A 20,411-nucleotide genomic window follows, 5' to 3' on the forward strand; every position below is an offset into this window, starting at 1 on the left:
TCTCTGCGCTTCCTGGACTTGTAAGTCCATTTCTTTCACCAGGTAGGGGAAGTTTTCTGTCATTATTTCTTCAAAAAGGTTTTCAATATCTTGCCCTCTCTCTTCTTCTGGTACCCCTATAATTCTGATGTTGGTACGCTTGAAGTTGTCCCAGAGGTTCCTTACACTATCTTCATATTTTTGGAATCTCTTTTCTTTTTTCTTTTTCGTTTGGGTATTTTTTGTTTCTTTGTATTTCAAATCTTTGACTTGATTCTTGGGATCCTCTTGTCTGCTGTTGGATCTCTGTAAATTATTCTTTATTTCAGTCAGTGTATGCTTAATTTCTAGTTGGTCCTTTTTCATGTCCTCCATGGTCTCACTATACTTATTGAGGGATTCATTAAATTTATCGGTGGTTTCCATAAAATTCTTGAAAAACCTTATAAACGTGGCCTTGAACTCTATATCCAGTCGTTTGCTTTCCTCCATTTCTGCCATTTGTGACCTGTTTCTTTGTCTCCGCATTTTGGCTGCTTCCCTGTGTTGATAGAGTGGCCCTGCGTGCCAGGTGTCCTGTAGGGCCCAGTGGCTAGCCTCCCCAGTTACCTGAGGTGGACACTCTTGGTGCACTCTTGGTGCCTTGGTTGTTGTAGGTATACCTGGGAGGAATTGACCTCCAGGCCAATTGGCGGTGAGAATCAGCTGTGTCTATAGTGGGAGAACTTCTGTGCTGAAGACACCCTTATGGGGCAAGACTTGCTTCAGTGGGGCTTTGGTGCTCACTGAGTCTGCCCCCTGAGTGTGTCCCTTATGGATCTGAGGAGTTGTAATCTGGATGGTCCCAATCTGACCACTGGGTACACTGGCTCTTGGATCATTAAGGAGGTGCTAATTTAGCCTCTGCCTGAGGCTACCCAGCAGGAGCTATGGAGAGATCTGCAGGTTCCTCTTCCTTGTTTGGGTTTTGGAGGTGCCCAGATGAGACCCAGCTGTGAAGCAATGCAAGCTGCTGTGGGGCCTTGGGCCTTCTTTTGGATGTTCTGGGTCTTTCTGACCCAGCTGCAGTTTGTTAGGTAATTTTAGATCTCAAAGGGCCAGGGCATTCATATGCAAAAGCCTCTGCACACAGCTTGTGTTGGGCGGGGTCTCAGGGAATCAACAGGGAGGAACAAACAGCTATAGCTGATCCTCAGTCCTACCCTAAGAGGCCCTGCATCTCAGTGTCCTGGTAATCGCCGCAAGCACCCCCAAGAGAAAGCCGCTCTCGAGTTCCGCCCGCTGCCAGACAGTCCAGTTTCTCCCCGTATGAGTCCTGGGTCCCCAGAGACTCGCCTGAAACTGGAGTTCAGAGCAGTCGGGAGCTTGTGTCTCCCTCTTGATTGAAAAAGACAACCGTGTCCTCAGTTGCCAGCCCTTTCCAAGTGCGCCTCTGTACCTCTGCACTTTACTTCCACACCTCTTCTGAGTCTCAGTGTGCTTTTTTTTTTTTTTTAAACATATTTTTATTGATTTTTTACAGAGAGGAAGGGAGAGAGATAGAGAGTCAGAAACATCGATGAGAGAGAAACATCAATCAGCCGCCTCCTGCACATCCCCCACTGGGGATGTGCCCGCAACCCAGGTACATGCCCTTGACCGGAATCGAACCCGGGACCTTTCAGTCCGCAGGCCGACGCCCTATCCACTGAGCCAAACCGGTTTCGGCCTCAGTGTGCTTTTCTCTTTCCTTCTAGTTGTAGAATTTCCACTCAGCCAGCCTTCCTGTGGTTCTGGATGATGTCTGTTTTGTCTTTTAGTTGCATTTTTGAAGTGGTTGTGCGAGGCAGCAATTTCCGGTGTTTACCTATGCCACCATCTTGGTATCTCCGAAAAGTCTATTCTTTTAAAAAAAAGAAAAGTTGGGCAACGGACCTAAATAGACACTTTTTGAAAGAAGATATACATAAGGCTGAGAGACATATGAAAACATGCTCAAAGTCACTAATCATCCGAGAGATGCAAATCAAAACAACAATGAGGTACCATCTCACACCTGTCAGACTGGCTATCATCAACAAATCAACAAACAACAAGTCCTGGCGAGGATGCGGAGAAAAGGGAACCCTCGTTCACTGCTGGTGGGAATGCAGACTGATGTAGCCACTGTGGAGGACAGTATGGAGTTTCCTCAAAAAACTAAAAATGGAGCTCCCATTTGACCCAGTGATCCAACTTCTAGGAATATACCCCAAGAAACCAGAAACACCAATCAGAAAGGATATATGCACCCATATGTTCACAGCAGCACAATTCACCATAGCTAAGATCTGGAAACAGCCTAAGTGCTCATCAGCAGATGAGTGGATTAAAAAACTGTTGTACATCTACACAATGGAATACTATGCTGCTGTAAAAAGGAAGGAACTCCTACCATTTGCAACAGCATGGATGGACCTGGAGAGCATTATGCTGAGTGAAATAAGCCAGTCAGAGAAAGATACATATCACATGTTCTCACTCATTTATGGATAATAATGAACAACATAAACTGATGAACAAAAACAGATGTAGAGACAGAGAAGCATCAATCAGATGCTCAAAACTCAGAGGGATGGTAGAGGAGGGTGGGGGTGAGGGGGAGAGATCAACCAAAGGACTTGTATGTATGCATATAAGCATAAGCGATGGCTGTGGACAACAGGGGCTGAGGGTGAGGGCAGGACTGGGGGGATGAGAGGACATTGGGGGGATAAGGACACATTTGTAATATCTTAATCAATAAAGGGAAAATAAATTTAAAAAAAAAGAAAATCAGAGAACTTGCAGAGGGTGTGTGCTTTAGGACATTGAAGGCCAACATGGATTTCAACAAGAGAATTAGAGGAATGAATTTCCTGTGGGAGGAATAATATGATTAATAGCACAGAGGTAGGAAAGCCATGTGTTCAGAATATGATGTGCAAGAAGCTATTGCTTTATTTTTCCATTGTCTTTACAATAAATTTGGAGAAATTGTCCAAAAAATATTGTTGAATTCTATTTGCTAAAATATTGTTAATTTTGTGTTTATGTTCATGAAGAATACAGATGTATAGTGTTTCTGTAATATCTTTGGCTGGTTTTCTTATAATACTGGCCTCAGAAAATGAATGTTACTTCTTCTATCATATGCAAGGTTGTTTGTTTTGTTTTAAAAGCATCTGGTTCTAGTGTTTCTTTCTTTGTGAGAAGTTTTTAACTATAAATTCAATTTCTTTAATAGATATAGAACTACTCGGTTCTATATCCCTTTCTGTGTGAACTGAAGTAGCTTGTGTTTATTTCATCTGTATTGTTGAATTTATTGGCATATTGTTCATAATATTTTCTTTTTAATTTATTTAATAGCTGCAATGTCTCTTTCATTTCTCATCTTGGTACTTTAAATCTTTTTTCTTGATCATTTTGGCTAGAGATTTGTCAATTTTATTTTTTTCAAACCACTTTTGAGTTTATTGATTTTTTATTTTACTGTCCTACATTACTGCTCTAATCATTCATATTTCTATCTCTGCTCATTTTGTGTTTAATTTGCTCTTTTTCTAAATTCTTAGGTGGAAACCTAGAATGTTGATTTGAGCTTTTTCTCTAATATAATCATTTCATGCTATAATATTTCTGTACGCCTTCCTTCCTTCCTTCCCTCCTTTCTTTTTTTCTTTCTGACCTGTAAATGTCAGATTTATTTAGGTCTTTGGGGGGAACCTCTGTCCCCACACCTATAATCATCCCCAGAGTAACCATCTCTAGTGCCCATGGCCCGTCATCGCGCCTGTCATGCCCGTCTTAGTAATGGCCCCGCCTCCTCTGTAGTCATCACCCTGCGGGACCCACTACCAAACCCTCTCCTGCCACTGCCTGCCCTGGAGTCATAGGCTCTGTCATAGGCTCTGCTGCCCGTCATTCCAGTGATCCCGCCCCCGAGTCCACAGCCCCCGGAGGCCCATCGGGGTGTCTATTTCATTCCATTGTGGTCGGAGAACATACTTTGTACGGCTCTCGCCGCACAGTTATGGAGCCTCGTTTATGATCGGGATACAGGCCTCATAAAGTGCCTGGCTCGCTGGAGAAGGCTGTGTAGTTCTGTGGTTGGGTGGGGGCCGCATTTAGAATGCCAGTGTCAGGTGCTGCCGCTGCTCTGGTCTTCTGTAATAGTACTGATTATTGTTATCTGTTCTCTCCAAAACTCGGGAGCGATGAAAGCGTCAACAATAGTAGATGGTCTACTTCTCCTTCCATTTCTATCGGTTTCTGCTTCATGTGGTTTGAAGTTCTGCTATTGGGTACATCCTTTTAGGATGGTCTAAGTCTTCTTCATGAATCGATCACTTTGCTATGAAATATCCCTGGTTCTGAAGTCTGCTTTGGGTGATGTAAATATGGCCTCTCTCATTTTCTAAGTGTTTCCATGATGGGCATCTATTTATAGTTGAATGGGGTTTCTGTACAGATATGGTTAGATTCTGCTTTTCCTATCAAGTCTGATAACCTCTGCTTTTAATGGACATTTTATTTACACTTGCTATAACAGTTGACATGGCTGGCATTAAATCTACCATCTTGCTATTTATACTTATTCCATCTGTCTCTCCCCCCTCTGCCATGTTTTGGATTATTTCATAATTCAATTTCCCCACAATTGACTTACTAGTTATGCTTCTGTGTGATATTTTTTTATGGTTGCACTGGGGTGGCGGTGCTTAGTGCATTCCAGGGCCCATGAGATCTTTTCAGGGTTTGTGAAGTCGAAGCTATTTGACCGAGGGTGTTTTTAGGGATGAATCTTTGGGCTGAGTTTTGAAAGACAAGTAGGCAGGAGAGAACGGAGGAAAAATTGAGGGGGCGTGAAGTGGGCATCACTGATGGATGGGACAGTCACACGTCACAGAATGAACAAGGCAGGACAGAAAATGTTGAAGAAACGATTGCCTTCGCTAAGTTTGATGGGAATTACAAATCCACTGTCCAAGAAGCGTGATGAGCTCCGTCCAAATTGACAGGACCACCCTCCTTCATCCTGCACTGACTGTGACCTCAGAACCTGTAACGTTGAATGACGTGTTTGCCCATCTCCCCATATAGAAGTGTGAGCGACTTTAAGGTGGAATCGTGTGCAGCACAATAAATATTAGATAAAACCAAGCTTCTCACAAGTTTTGCTTATTTTGTCAGAGAGGCAAAGTATAACGGACTTGACTGACACCACTACATTGGGAAATCAACGGGTTCGAGTGCCTAGCTGCACGTCTGGACCTTGTGCTTAGCATGAAAAAAGAATACATTTTTAAACCACACTCTCAAATGGAAGTGTGTATTGCAGCAGGCTTGCATCAAAAATTAGTGTATTGTTATACTGTTCACCCTTCATTTAAAAAACACACCCTCCCATTGAAATTGTGTTTTAAAGCAATTTACCTGCCTGCAAGTTTACTATCGGGTCAGCTGAAGTCAACACACCACCTTGATCCACGTGGAAGCCATTGTGAGACCAGCATGCCAGGTCAAAGGTCAGAGTCTCCCGTGTTTGGGATTCTGAGGGTTGTGGAGGGTGGTAGTGGCCCTGGAACGTGTGGAAATCACGCATGTGCCCCAGCGTTCTCTCTCTCTAGTCAAACCACACATTCCGAGTCAGCCACCATAGCTCTGGTCTTCCACGCTGTTTTGCAGGTCTTGATGCCTTGGGAGAAATTAAGCTGGGAACTTACCATCCATTCATTTTATTCTGTGTTATGCTGGTGGCTGTTAGGACAGGCCGCTGCTCTCACATCCCTCAGAATGTGAGGCTTCCTCTGGTCAGTTTCTGAGAACAGCCTGCCCAACACCCAGCCACGCGAATGGCCGACACCCAGCCACGCGAATGGCCGACACCCAGCCATGCGAATGGCCGACACCCAGCCACGCGAATGGCCGACACCCAGCTATGCGAACGGAGAGCCCACCTCCAGCGTTACAGCGTCAGGAGCTCCCACTGCCCCCTCCCCAATACAAACGGTGAAATTAGTGCAAAAGCAACCATTTAAGCCTCCGGAAACCATCCTAAGGCCAACAGCCAGGGAGGAAGCATGTGCTCAGCGAGTCGATCAGGACTCCTCAGGAAGCAGCTTCTCCCCCCCCCCCCCTTCCCCGTCCCTTCCCCAGGGCAGGTGGGGCTCCCTTCCCCGACCCTCACGGAGGGCTCTTCCTGGGAGGGGCGGGACAGCAGCGTTTCTCGTCCTGCCCTCACCTACCTGCTGCTGAGGCCAAGTCCTGGGAGAGAGTCGGGGTGAGAGTCGGGGGTTCCTTGTCTGCCCAGCTCCCTCTGCTCCGGCTGCAGCACTGAGAAGGTTGTGAGGGAAAGTAACCGGGTGAAGTTAGAGGCCCTGCAGTTTGCCCAGGGCGGGGAGGAGGGACAAGAGAGCTGGGAGGAACCTCACTGGAGTCAGAGAAAAATGTCAGATGTGGATCTCAAACACGATTCCCCCAGAGGAACCAGAACTGGGCTAATGTGTGCTGTGCGCTCCAGGGCGTTGTTGGAAGAGCTGTTGGTCACACGTCGGCAGCTGAGCCGCTGGGAGTGACCAGGAGTGTACAGGAGCCCGCAGGACATGGCCACAGAACTAGAGAACCAGGAGGAAGGAGGAAGGGAAGGGCGATAAGGGGATACTATGAACCGAGTAACATCAACTTAGATGAAATGACAAACTCTTAGAAAAACACAAATTACTGAAACTGATTTAAAAATAGACAATCTGAACATATAAAGTGAAGAAGTTGAATAGTAATTAAAAACTCAAAGAAAAGCCTAGTTAGCTTGACTGAATTCTACCAAAAAATTAAAGTAATTCTTCATAAACTTTACTAAAAAAGTAGAAGTGGGAACACTAACCAACTTACTTTTATGAAGGCAGTATTACAGACAGTCCTGGGGTTACGTGACTCAATGTACGTCGTTTTGTGGTTATGTCGCCATCTCCCATTTATTTATAAAAAAACTTCGTCATTTTGACGTATGTACATATGCGCTTTATGTTTTTTATTACTCATTTACCACAAGTAAAGGTCAGGAATTGTTATCTTTTAAATTTTTTTACTGCTTCACTTCATTCCTGCTGTGTCTGTACCCCATGTGAGTGACGTAGGTGCTTATGTAGGTGGGTTCCGACTTGCGGCGAAAATCGAGTTGCGTTGCCGTAGGAAAGGATCTCCGATGTAACCAGAGGACTTACTCTATTACCTTGGTATCAAATCCAGAGACGTTACAACAAAATACAGGCCAATGTCTCTTACGAATATGGATGCAGGAATACTCAGCAAATCAACAAACTGAATCCAGCAACATATAAAAAGAATTAACACTATGACCAAGTGGGATTTATCCTAGAGACCCTAGTTGGGCTTAACATGCAAGAGTGACTATATCGTGTTTTTATTTTCTGTATTTTATGATGTTTTGACATCCTGGGGCATAGACACTGCCCCTCAAGGGCTAATGAATTCCTAGAGATAGAAACAGTCTCTGACACCTTCCTGCACCCAACCAGTCCTGGGTGTCCTCACAGTGACCATGTGACACATGGTATCAAGACTGGAAACCATGACAACGTCATGGATGGAACTGGAGAGCATTATGCTAAGTGAAATAAGCCAGTCAATAAAGGAAAAATACCACATGATCTCACTCATTCGTGGACAATAGAGACCATTATAAACTTTTGAACAATCATAGATACAGAGGCAGAGCTGCCTCAAACAGATTGTCAAACTGCAGCGGGAAGGCCGGGGAGGGTTGGGGGGCAGGAGGTAGGGGGGTAAGAGATCAACTAAAGGTCTTGTATGCATGCATATAAGCATAACCAATGGACATAAGACACTGGGTGATAGGGGAGGCTAGGGGACTGTCTAGGGCGGGGGGATAAAATGGATACATATGTAATACCCTTTGTAATACTTTAAGCAATAATAAAAAAAAAAAAACCATAAAAAAAAAAAAAAAAAAGACTGGAAACCAGAAGCCACCTCTCCTCTCAACAGGTGCAGAAAACACATTTGACAAAATACAACACTTTTCATGATTGTCAACAAATTAGGACTAGGATGAAACAATCTGATAAAGGCCACCTATAGACACACTCATAACTAGTATCATACTTAATGGTCAAGACTGAATAGGACCCCAAGGGTCAGGAAGAGGGCAGAGATTTCTACTCTTGACACTTTTATTCAATATTGTATTGGAGGCTCTAGCCAGGGCACTGGCATGCAGAGAAAGGAAGTAAAATACCTCTATTTGCAGATGACATCATCTTGAATAAGGAAAGTCCTAGAGGACCCACTAAACACATCAGAATAAATGAGTAGAGTGGGGTTGCAAGATACAAGATTGATATACAAAAACCAACTGTAATTACACTCAAAATGAACAATCTGAAACTAAAACCCAGAAAACTGTTCTAACAGTATCCAAAAGAAAAGACTTCGGCATAGAGACAGACCAATCAATGGTTGCTTAGGGCTGGGGGAATAAGGATGATAGCCAGAGGGCACCCCCTTTTTTTGAGGTGATAAAATGTTCTACAATGTACTGTTGTAATCTATGTCCATGAACATACTAGTAAACACTGTACACTTCAGGTGAGAGATTTGCATGAAATGCGAGTTATATCTCAGACCCTTGAAGAGATTATGATGAAAAAACCACCTCTAACAGCTGATATTAAGAGTACTTGTCAGGCACTGTGCTCACTGATTTATACACTATTTCATCTCATTTTTATAACAATCTGTGACGTATCCATTTTGCACTTAAGGAAACAGGCTCAGAAATCTTAAAATCTTGCTCAAGGCTACAAGGTGGGTAAGGGAGAAAGTCAGGTTTTGAATTCATGTTCCTCTGACTTCAAAAGCTGAGAATGTAGTGCCTCTTATAACAAAGTCTCAAAAAGTTGGTTCTCTGATCCCACAATGGAGATAGACTTTGTATGAAGTTAGGAAGTAGGCAGAGTCCTGGTCGCCTCGGAAAGCTGTCCAGGTGTGATCGCTAACCACCTACCCTCAAATCATCTCCAGTTCCTCCTTGTCGAGCCTTGCTACTATTCTAGCTTACACTCATCCACTTGGGCGGTGGACTTGAATGAGGTGCCATCTTTTTGAAGAGGGTCTTAAAGACTAAATATGTAACTGTCTGTCTGCTTCTACACCCTTTGGTTTAAACTTGCGGCTCCTCTAGTGACACTGAGAGCCAGTGAGAAGTAAGCCCCGAGATAGCTGCTGTCAGTGTGTTGGTTGGTTAGGGTATAACACCACTGTACTTCCTTTTGGGGGGACATTTAATTCACTGACCACACGTCAGCTCTTGGACATTTTTAGTTACCTAATTACATACCTGGTACAAGCTGGAAATGTGCAGATGTCTCGTACTAGTCTTGCTGGACCAGGGGAGAGGAGCAGCTTGCACAAGTGGGAAAGGCCTCTGTAAGGTCAGTACGTTCTATCCCGTTCGGGATCCGTTCCTGCCAACAAGCCTGGGGGGCGGAGCGGGGTCTCAGCAAACCCTCCTCCAAATCTCATTTTCCCCTGTGCTCATCTCCAATGCTCTGGCTCTAGGAAATCGAGATCTGTCGAGGCACAACTCCACCCGACCTTTCTCTGGGTGCCGAGACTGACGATCTACCTGAGCACCACGTGCGCCTGCTGCACATAAATCAGACATAAAGCTGCCAGCTACTGGGAACAAAGGGTTTCCCTCCAAAGCCTGTCTCCAGTGCAGTGTTCACCCACAGACTGTCAAGTTTGCTAAATGGGTTGACTGTTCAGAATTACTGCAAATAGCTAATGCACTGGTAATCCAAGACAACTATTGCTACAAGGTCTTAGAATGAGTCTAACCCATATTTTATGCTAAAATGTAGCAAGTTTTTACAAAAAGTTACAAAAATACATTTATACATAAATGCCTCTATAAAACAGTTCATTCAGATTTGGCAATTTGTTTGCTTATGGTCTACTGTTGAGGGAAAAAAATATGTTTATTACCGATAGACACATGTCTATATTTACCAAACTGCATGGCTTTAAAAATTATTAACTTGACAGTACATTTCTCTTGTCAATTTTTTTATTGTGCTACTTGTGCAAAGGATGAAAAGGATGAAATTGTTTACTGAATTATTTAGATCTTTAAATTACTCATTTAACAAGTTCATTTAAATAAGTTTACTATTCCATAAATGACAAGCAGCTTAAATACAAGTTTGATAACTAAAATTTTAAAAATAAAATATAAGTCATAGTCAAATTTCTGACAAGGCAAGGGAACATTGATCACTAAGTGACTAAAAGGCCGCACGCGCACGGCTACTTCCACAGTCAGTACTTGGTGTAGGCATTTGCATCATCCTCTCATTATTCGTATTGCCATTTGGTAGAAAAATAATATAGAAAGCACACTCCTTACACTTAACATTGAAAGTTTAGCCAACAAAAGCAGTTTGCTTCTAGACAATCAATTATTAATGGTCCATCCATTACACACTATCCATTACCTCTTATAAATTATTTTACAACACGTACTTATGATGAATTTTATAGCCTACACCAAGTATCACCACGTAATTGCACAGTCATACAACAGAGAACAGTGTTGTTTTTCTTTTCCTTTCCCACATCTACTCACACACTTTCCCATCCTCACTGGTCTGTGCCTGAGGTCCTGTCCTGTGAGAATCTGCCAGTTTAAAAACCTGAATATTAAGGGATTTCTGTGATTCAGTAGCAAGCTCCTTCAAAGCAATAATAAAATTTCTCAGACTTCACGTTCTATCAATATTAGCTGCATACAAGGTACAATGTCATGAGAGATTTTTTTTACATCCCCTGCTTCTCAAACCCTTTTAAGAAGTTGCTAGTGAGCAGTGAACCGGTCAATCTAACCTGGATAATTAGTCTCTGAATAATTTAGAGACTTTAAAAATAATAGCCTTTAAGCCTGCTGAACAAGAAATACCAACATTACATTTAACCAATGCATTACTTAGAAAGTTACTCATCTGAGGTAGAATACATAAAATTTGTTAAACTACAAAAAAGTGGCAAAATTACATGCCCATAATTCAACTTGAACATAGCAACCACACCCCCCCCCAATACTTTATTAGAAATCTTAATCACAGAAGCAAAAGTGCATAAATTATAAAACAGCAACTTAAAAAACTTAGCAGTTCAGTTGTCCTCATTTTATGATTGGTTTAATACTTCTAACTGTAGAGAAAGACAATGGGCCCAATGCCTGCTAGCGTATAAAATCATCACTAAAACAAATTCCTCTCAAAAATCTAACCGACACAAACTCCTATGAAGTGTGTACTTTATTTAACATTCTAATATAAGCCATATTTACATATTATATAAATGTCTGAAGTCTTCATATAAAATAGGGATAAAATGCCTCCACTAAAAGAATCATACTCCATGTGGAGTGATTTTACTTATGGAAGACCTTCTGTTTACAAAAATTTACAATTTATATAAATTATGTCTTCCAAATTAGGTGATTTTTAATAATCCACATAATTCTGGTGACTTTACAAACAGGTGTACAATAAAACTTGAAAACAGTTACAGCATTTTTCTGCGGACAATTTGTTTTGGGAAGGAAGACGGTCTCTTCCTGTTCCTCCCCGGAGCTTTCCCCGTCTCCTCGATGGTTCTCCTCGGCTTGCTCCTCACCCTCTCAGCTGGGGTTGCCAAGGGAGAAATGAGCTTAATCTCCACGGGAGGAGGTGACCAACTGTCTTTCTCTGTGGTTCTGAAAAGAAGATATCATTCCAGTAAGAATAAAAACACCATAATATAAACCACAACTGGCTTCTCAATACAGAAGAAACCTTAGGGATGACCTTTTCCTGGTGCTTTCATTTCATAAGAGAAGCGAAGTGAAGCTTTAACTCGTATAAGCTAATTAGAGGCAGAGTTCAAGTGTCACATGACAGAAATTTCTCTTTTTAATCTGAGTATTCAAAAGCATCACTACTGCATGTTCTTTACACAGCATAAATAAAATACCATGTAACAAATATATCTGAAATGGAGTAATTTCCCCATGGGTAAAGTTACATAGCTATTGGTGAAATAATCACAGGATCTTTATTTACTTTTTACTAATAGCCATCTATTTTTACTAACGAAAATGTAAAACATCTCACTCCCATGCAAAATCAAAGACTCACTGGTATTAAACTGCTTCTTAAGGGGACGAGTGGCTTTCACACGACAAAGAAAGCCACCGTGAAGTCAAACAGCTGCAAGGAGCCAGCGCTTGTAAACGCCCTAAGAATGACCCGTCTAATGAGCGTGACTTCCTAGTTTAAACCGACTCTCCTCACATCCCATATTAAGGAGCAGAACATAAAACCACAGCACAGGAAAGGCCGTACTTGCTTGCTTGTTTTGTTTTTCCAGTCCTCATTCTTTTCACTCTTTGCTGCCCCACAGCATCATCTTCCTAAGAGTTGAAATTTTAAAAAGTCAAATCTTTAGTAGTTAAACATTCGAAATCTAAATTTAAAAAGTTATTTACTAAATCAAGGAATATAGTCAAACAGTCCTAATGAATTCAAACTTAGCAAGTCTCATACAAACTCACTAGAGGCCCGGTGCACGAAATTCATGCACTGGGCAGGGGGAGGGGGGGAGGCCCTCAGCCCGGCCTGCATCCTCTTGCGGTCTGGGAGCCCTCAGGGAGGCTCCCGCCACCACCACTGCGCTTGCCAGCCATGGGCCCAGCTTCTGGCTGAGCGGCACTTCCCCTGTGGGAGCGCACTGACCACCAGGGGGCAGCTCCTGTGTTGGGCGTCTGCCCCCTGGTGGTCAGTGCATGTCATAGTGGCTGATTTGCATATTAGCCTTTTATTATATAGGATTTTTAAAAAACTATCATCTTTTTTTTAAAATATATTTTATTGATTTTTTACAGAGAGGAAGGGAGAGAGATAGAGAGTTAGAAACATCGATGAGAGAGAAACATTGATCAGCTGCCTCCTGCACATATCCTACTGGGGATATGCCCGCAACCCAGGTACATGCCCTTGACCGGAATCAAACCTGGGACCTTTCAGTCCGCAGGCCGACGCTCTATCCACTGAGCCAAACCGGTTTTGGCAAACTATCATCTAAGAATGCTTTTTATCCCTCATCCTCACACACAATTACCCGCCTGCCCAGTTTCATGTTTTGAATGTTTCCATTGTTCACTGCCCTTTTGTTCCCAATGTCTGTCCAAAGCCAGACTCTCATCATCTCATAAGAACTGGGCCACCGGAGACCATTTTTTCCTCACCACAATTCATTTTTCATAGAAACAACTTAAAATATGCACAGGGCTAGCCTGGCCAGCATGGCTTGGTGGTTGAGTGTGGACCTATGAACCAAAAGGTCATGGTTTGATTCCCAGTCAGGGCACATGCCCAGGTTGAGGGCTCACTCCCCAGTGTGGGGTGTGCTGGAGGTAGCCCATTCGTGCTTCTCTCTCATCATTGATGTTTCTATCTCTCTCCCTTCCTCTCTGAAATCAATAAAAATATATATTTTTAAATGCACACCCCCCCCCCCCCAATAGCTATTTGTTAATGTGCAAACGGATTCTCCCAGTGCCCTGTCACGCTTCATGCCTTTGCCACCTGCTGTTCTCTCAGCCAAGAATGCTTGTCCCCTTTACCTTCTCTCCACTGGGGCATTTGGGTAGAAGTGACTCATCATGCTAGAAAATAATTGTGCTTTTGCCTCTTCAATTAAACTGAACTCCTGAGAGACAAGGAATTTGCCTGAATTATTTCTGTCTAAGTCTGTCCTTGCACGGTAGCTGGATAACGGCAGATAATTAATAAAAATGCTTATGAATTTATATTGGCAAATGTAAGGGTCTCATACTCAAATCCCTGAAATATGCGTGTTTTAGGGTTGTGTGTAATTAGGTGAGGAACCACCTCTGAAACACTGTCTCCAAGTGTGGTCTGTGTATGACATGCCAGGGGTTCAGGGACTTACACTTTTAAAATAAACACATCCAGGTAATTCTGATGAGACACTAAAATTTAAAACCTTTCCCCTAATTGGTAATTCAAACTGCAGCTGCCAGTGATATACCACAATCTTTCTTAAATGTAGGGTCTCAAAGTGTACACAAGGCAATTTTGGGATGTTAATAAAAATGTATGCTCTTTTTAATTTTATTTTATTTTTAAATATATTTTATTGATTTTTCACAAAGAGGAAGGGAGAGGGATAAAGAGTTAGAAACATTGATCAGCTGCCTCCTGTACACCCTATACTGGGGATGTGCCCACAACCAAGGTACATGCCTGTGACTGGAATCAAACCTGAGACCCTTGAGTCCGCAGGCCGACGCTCTATCCGGTTAGGGTGAATGTATGCTCTTTTTTAAAAAAAAGTTTATTTAGCTCTAACCAGTTTGGCTCAGTGGATAGAGCCTCAGCCTGCAGCCTGAAGGGTCCCAGGTTCGATTCCGGTCAAGAGCATGTACCTTGGTTGCGGGCATATCCCCAGTAGGGGGTGTGCAGGAGGCAGCTGATTGATGTTTCTCTCTCATCAATGTTTCTAACCCTCTATCCCTCCCCCTTCCTCTATGTAAAAAATCAATAAAATATGTTAAAAAAAATTTAAAAAGTTTATTTAAAAGCCATTGCTAAAAAAAAAGAAAAGGGCAGGCTTAAACAAGCATACGGATAAAATCGTACACTTCTTACCAGTTCCTGCACAAGCTGGGGTGTCTGAGACACGTTCTTCCGCCTGGTCCTCAGAGCAGGAGGCGAGAGGACAAATGGGGAAGATAAGTCTGAGATTAATTCTTTCAGCTGTTCAGGAGCTTCTACTTTTATAGCTAAAGAAAGGCAGAAAAAACAACACTGTAACTATTTCACTTTATATAAACATATACTTTTTTGGTAAAAACTTGAAGTAAGTATGGACATTAGACAGATATAAACATGGCCAAACAGAAAACACTAGTACCATAACTTAGTACCCAGAGAGAAATGAGAGTAAAAATCCCACCATCATTTAGATAATTAATGTTCAGGAATAGTTAACGCTGCAAACTAAATGCCATAATGTGAAAACAGGGTGTAACGCAGACACATAATAGTATTACACTAGCTTTCATCCTTACGGCTCCTCACACATTCCGAGGCGGGAAACATCATTCTTATACGTAACCTGGGCTAGTTTGCTTCATTAATTCCTACTGTTCCAGACACAAGGTTTTTATTTACAAAAGTCATTACATTTACAAAGAAGAATTCAAACCTTTCCTTCCAGCTCATTCTCAGTTAATTGTTCTAGTCAAGGGGAAGAACAGAGAAGTCCACATCATAAAAGGAAAAGGCAAGCAGAGAGAAGACATTTTAAAAGCTGATAGGAAGCTATTCCACAGTAAGATAAAAATGATTTAATTAAGAATTGGTTTAGAGGAGAACCAAGATGGCGGCATAGGTTAACGCCGGAGTTTGCTGCTTTGAACAACTACTTCAAAAGTGAAACTAAAACACGGAACGGACATCACCCAGAACCACAGGAATGCTGGCTGAGTGGAAGTCCTAGGAGGAAAGAGAAACGCATACGGACACTCAGAGGAGGCGCAGTGCTGAAGTTAAATTCTGAGGTGCGGAGTGCGCGGAGCGGGCTGGCGGCGGAGGGCGCGGTTGGCGTTTTCAATCGGGAGGGAGTCGCAGACTCTGAGCTCCAGATACAGGCGAGTCTTTAGGGACCCAGACTCAAACGGGAGAAGTGGGACTGTCTGGCTTCGGTCAGAGCCAGTTTAGCTTTCTCTCCCAGCTTTGCAGAGGGGGCTGGGACTCAGAGAGGCAGAGCCCCTGGGGACAGGACTGAGAGCCGCCATAACTGCTCTCTCCGGCCCACCCTGTTGATCCTGTGCGACCCGCCCTGCCCAAGCCCTGCACAGAGGCATTTGCTGGATAGCCTCAGGCAAAGGCTAGATTAGCACCTCCCTAGAGGACAGAAGTTCTCTCACTGCTGACACAGCTGATTCTCATAGCCACTTGGCCTGGAGGTCAAACCCTCCCTGGGATTAGCTACAACAATCAAGGTTTAACTAAAAGACTGCGAACAAAGACCACTACGGGGTGCACCAAGGAAGCATAACAAAATGCGGAGACAAAGAAACAGGACAAAATTGTCAATGGAAGATATAGAGTTCAGAACCACACTTTTAAGGTCTCTCAAGAACTGTTTAGAAGCCGCCGATAAACTTAATGAGATCTACAAGAAATCTAATGAGACCCTCGATGTTATATTGGGGAACCAACTAGAAATTAAGCATACACGGAATGAAATAACGAATATTATACAGACTCCGACAGCAGACCAGAGGAGCGCAAGAATCAAGTCAATGATTTGAAATGCGAGGAAGCAAAAAACATCCAACCGGAAAAGCAAAACGAAAAAAGAATCCAAAAATACGAGGATAGTGTAAGGAGCCTCTGGGACAGCTTCAAGCGTACCAACATCAGAATTATAGGGGTGCCAGAAGATGAGAGAGAGCAAGATATTGAAAACCTATTTGAAGAAATAATGACAGAAAACTTCCCCCACCTGGTGAAAGAAATGGACTTACAGGTCCAAGAAGCGCGGAGAACCCCAAACAAAAGGAATCCAAAGAGGACCACACCAAGACACATCATAATTAAAATGCCAAGAGCAAAAGACAAAGAGAGAATCTTAAAAGCAGCAAGAGAAGGAAACTCAGTTACCTACAAGGGAGTACCCATACGACTGTCAGCTGATTTCTCAACAGAAACTTTGCAGGCCAGAAGGGAGTGGCAAGAAATATTCAAAGTGATGAATACCAAGAACCTACAACCAAGATTACTTTATCCAGCAAAGCTATCATTCAGAATTGAAGGTCAGATAAAGAGCTTCACAGATAAGGAAAAGCTAAAGGAATTCATCACCACCAAACCAGGATTATATGAAATGCTGAAAGGTATCCTTTAAGAAGAGGAAGAGGAAGAAAAAGGTAAAGATACAAATTATGTACAACAAATATGCATCTATCAACAAGTGAATCTAAGAATCAAGTGAATAAATAATCTGATGAACAGAATGAACTGGTGATTATAATAGAATCAGGGACATAGAAAGGGAATGGACTGACTATTCTTGCGGGGGAAAGGGGTGTGGGAGATTCGGGAAGAGACTGGACAAAAATCATGCACCTATGGATGAGGACAGTGGGTGGGGAGTGAGGGCGGAGGGTGGGGCAGGAACTGGGAGGAGTTATGGAGGGGAAAAAAGAGGAACAAATGTAATAATCTGAACAATAAAGATTTAATTAAAAAAAAAACCTGAAAAAAAAGAATTGGTTTAGAATATGTAATTAAAAACATCTATCAGACTGAGTCTCAGATTCTGCTTTTTAACCATAGGGTTTCCATAGTAACGGCAATTAGCAATGTAACTGTGCAAGTGGCATGGTGTCGCTTAGCCAGTCTGCCATAACGAAAGCCCAGCTTTGGACTTACTAGCTGTGGGGCCAAAGTTAAGTTACTGAGACTTTTCTGTGCCTCAGTTTCCATAAAGTTACTTGTGAAGATTAAAAACAATGTGTGGCATTCGGTAAGTGCTTTATAGATGCTTGCTTTTGTTATAATATTTTAGGAATATAATTAACAAATCCTCGAAATAAAATTATCAGATTATATACTTTAATGTTACTTCATTTACTGGGATAATCAAGAGTTCTATAAGATGTCAAATTCTGCTCTCTGTAGTACAAGTGTTCCCACCAAGGCTGGCTCAGATAATTCTGGAACATTTTTTAAAAAATAATTTTAAAAATATACTTTTATTTTTTTAAAATATATTTTTAATAATTTGAGAGAGGAAGGGAGAGGGAGAAAGGGATAGAAACATCAACGATGAGATTCATTGACCAGCTGCCTCCTGCACGCCCCACTCTGGGGGATTGAGCCTGAAACCTAGGCATGTGCCCTGACCGGGAATTGAACCATGACCTCCTGGTTCATAGGTCGATGTTCAACCACTGAGCCATGCTGGTTGGGCATAAAATATACTTTTATTGATTTCAGAAAAGAAGGGAGTGGGAGAGAGAGGTAGAAACGTCAATGATGAGAGAATCACTGATGGACTGCCTCCTGCATGTCCCCCCACTGGGGACAGAGCCCGAACCTGGCATGTGCCCTGACCAGGAATTGAACCTCTTGGTTCATAGGTAGGATGCTCAACCACTAAGCTATGCAAGCCAGGCAATCCTGGACCATGAAAACAATTGGCTCTCACCAGCCAGGAGTCTGCCCCAAGACACCACTACTTACTACCTGGGTGATGGGGCGCTCAGTCTTACTAAACTTCAGTTTCCTCAAATACTTAAGTGGGTTTTAGTGAGAATCCAATTGATAAAATGTATCCCCTACTATGGCCTCAGGCATAAAACAGATCCTTCTTAAATATCAGATGAGTAATGAAAATTGGAGAAAATGTATTGAAATGTCAAGTTTCGCATTGTTTTAGCTATAAGACACATCTAAATAAAATTCTTTGACAGGTTTCACTAGAGTGCAGCCTCCAGCGTTCAACTGTAACCTAAATTAATTTCTAATCTAATATTTCTGTATTCACTCTTCTCTGAACCTCCTATCCCTCCCTAAAGGAGCTTTAAAAATATAATTAAACAGGCACAGGGGAGAGAGATGTTCTTAAGAGTCTAGAAACTACTCTCTCAGGTCCAAGCAGAGCGGAGACTGCACCCAAGGGTGTAACTGCTAAGTCCTGAGTACTCACACGCGCCCTGTAGCGAGGAAACAAGGTTCAGCAAGGCCCAGCACCTTTCTGCCTCACTGGGCCGGGGCAGAAACGAGAGACCCCGGCCCGGATTCCTCATCTGTCACTGAATCATCTCGTCCTACCGGCACCTGGTGATGGTACTGGACTGACTACCAGGAGACCCGGAAACTCAAACACCTAACAGGAGATGGTTAAGCAGCCTGTGGCACATGAGGGAGATGAAATGCCGCACATGGACTCTATCACTGTGTATGAAACCAAACCAAAAAAATACAAAAACCATGTTCGCTCAGGGTTTAGAGAAGAGTATCTGAAAATACTCATGAAATAGGTGGGAAAGGAAGCAAAACATACACATACGCCATAGTTTATTGTTTTTTAAAAAAAGAAAAGACATGTATATATATCTACACACACATCAGTGACTGAAAGGATATTTAAGAAAATGTGAGCAGTGGGTAGTGGTACTCTAGGTGGCTACATTTAAATTCTAATTTTCTATGGCAGGTATGTATTATTTTTATTACAGAATATGATAGAAGATGACTATGTAAAGATAACAAAAGATCAGAGTTATTAATATATTTGCCATACTATACCAAAATAACTTGCAATTTTTGTTTGTCACGAGTAAAGTATGAAAGAATTATGTTAATATTCTGCTATCACGCTCACTGCTGTATTTTTTTCATTTTAACTTGAACATAGCAGCCTTGATAAGTTAGCTAAACTCTCACATTTTGTCCTTTCATTCTCCTCCATGCAAAATATATGCATAACCACATTTTCATAACACCATGAAGAAACTGCCAGAATTAAAAATTAACATAATTTGGGGAGGAGGACCTGCTACAGCTTCAAATCATTTTTAGGACTAATAGGCAACTCCATGGCAAAGGGCCATTTCCTGGACTCAGGCTATAGAAATGTAACGAATGAGTGCATAAATACAATTTTTTAGAACAGTCTCATTTCTCAAAAATTCAAATATTTAAAGCAGTTTTTGCAAACTGAATGCTGAAGGTATGAGTTTGCAGATTTCTAAATGGCTTATCTTCCTCTTGGCCTTCCTCACGGCATCAGGAAACCATGATAGGGTGTTCACTGATGTTAAAAATACAGGCAGCCGTTTAAAAAAGTTTAATAAAACAAGAAACTGAAATTAAGTTACTTCGCTTATAAGACCAGAATAAAGAGAAATGATTTTGTTCTAAAAAATTAAACCCAAGTCAAGTGAGCTATAGGATTTAAAAGGTTATGATGAACCAGAAAATTCTTACATCTGAAAATAAACTTTAAAATAGAAAATCTTTAAATTTTACTATTAAAAGATCAAAATTGTTGTTTTGGAAGGAGAGGGATTCCCTGTAACCACAAATCATCTTTAGAAGAAATAATCAGCCCTAGCTGGTTTAGCTCAGTGGATAGAGCCTGCAGACCAAAGGGGGTCCCAGGTTCGATTCCAGTCAAGGGCATGTACCTTGGTTGCAGGCTCTTCCCTGGCCTGGGCCAGAGGCAACCAATCGGTGTGTCTCTCTCATTGATGTTTCTCCTCTGTCTTTCCCCCTCTCTTCCACTCTCCCTGAAAATCAATGGAA

General features: G+C 42.2%; 1 protein-coding gene across 7 annotated transcripts in view; it reads right to left on the reverse strand.

Annotated features, from left to right (window-relative positions):
- Nucleotides 1-10,465: 10,465 nt before the first annotated feature.
- Nucleotides 10,466-20,411, reverse strand: part of AHCTF1 (AT-hook containing transcription factor 1) — a 74,544-nt gene continuing 64,598 nt past the window's right edge. For all 7 annotated transcript variants that reach the window (XM_059677588.1, XM_059677592.1, XM_059677590.1 and 4 more), the window contains 3 exons: nucleotides 14,739-14,872; nucleotides 12,411-12,478; nucleotides 10,466-11,782 (listed from right to left, as the gene is read on the reverse strand). In XM_059677588.1, the coding sequence (XP_059533571.1) occupies nucleotides 11,593-11,782; nucleotides 12,411-12,478; nucleotides 14,739-14,872 (392 nt within the window). In that variant the 3' untranslated portion in view covers nucleotides 10,466-11,592. The remainder of the gene's footprint in view (nucleotides 11,783-12,410; nucleotides 12,479-14,738; nucleotides 14,873-20,411) is intronic.

This window comes from Myotis daubentonii, chromosome 20, assembly GCF_963259705.1.
Source record: "Myotis daubentonii chromosome 20, mMyoDau2.1, whole genome shotgun sequence".
NCBI classification, from domain to species: Eukaryota; Metazoa; Chordata; class Mammalia; order Chiroptera; family Vespertilionidae; genus Myotis; species Myotis daubentonii.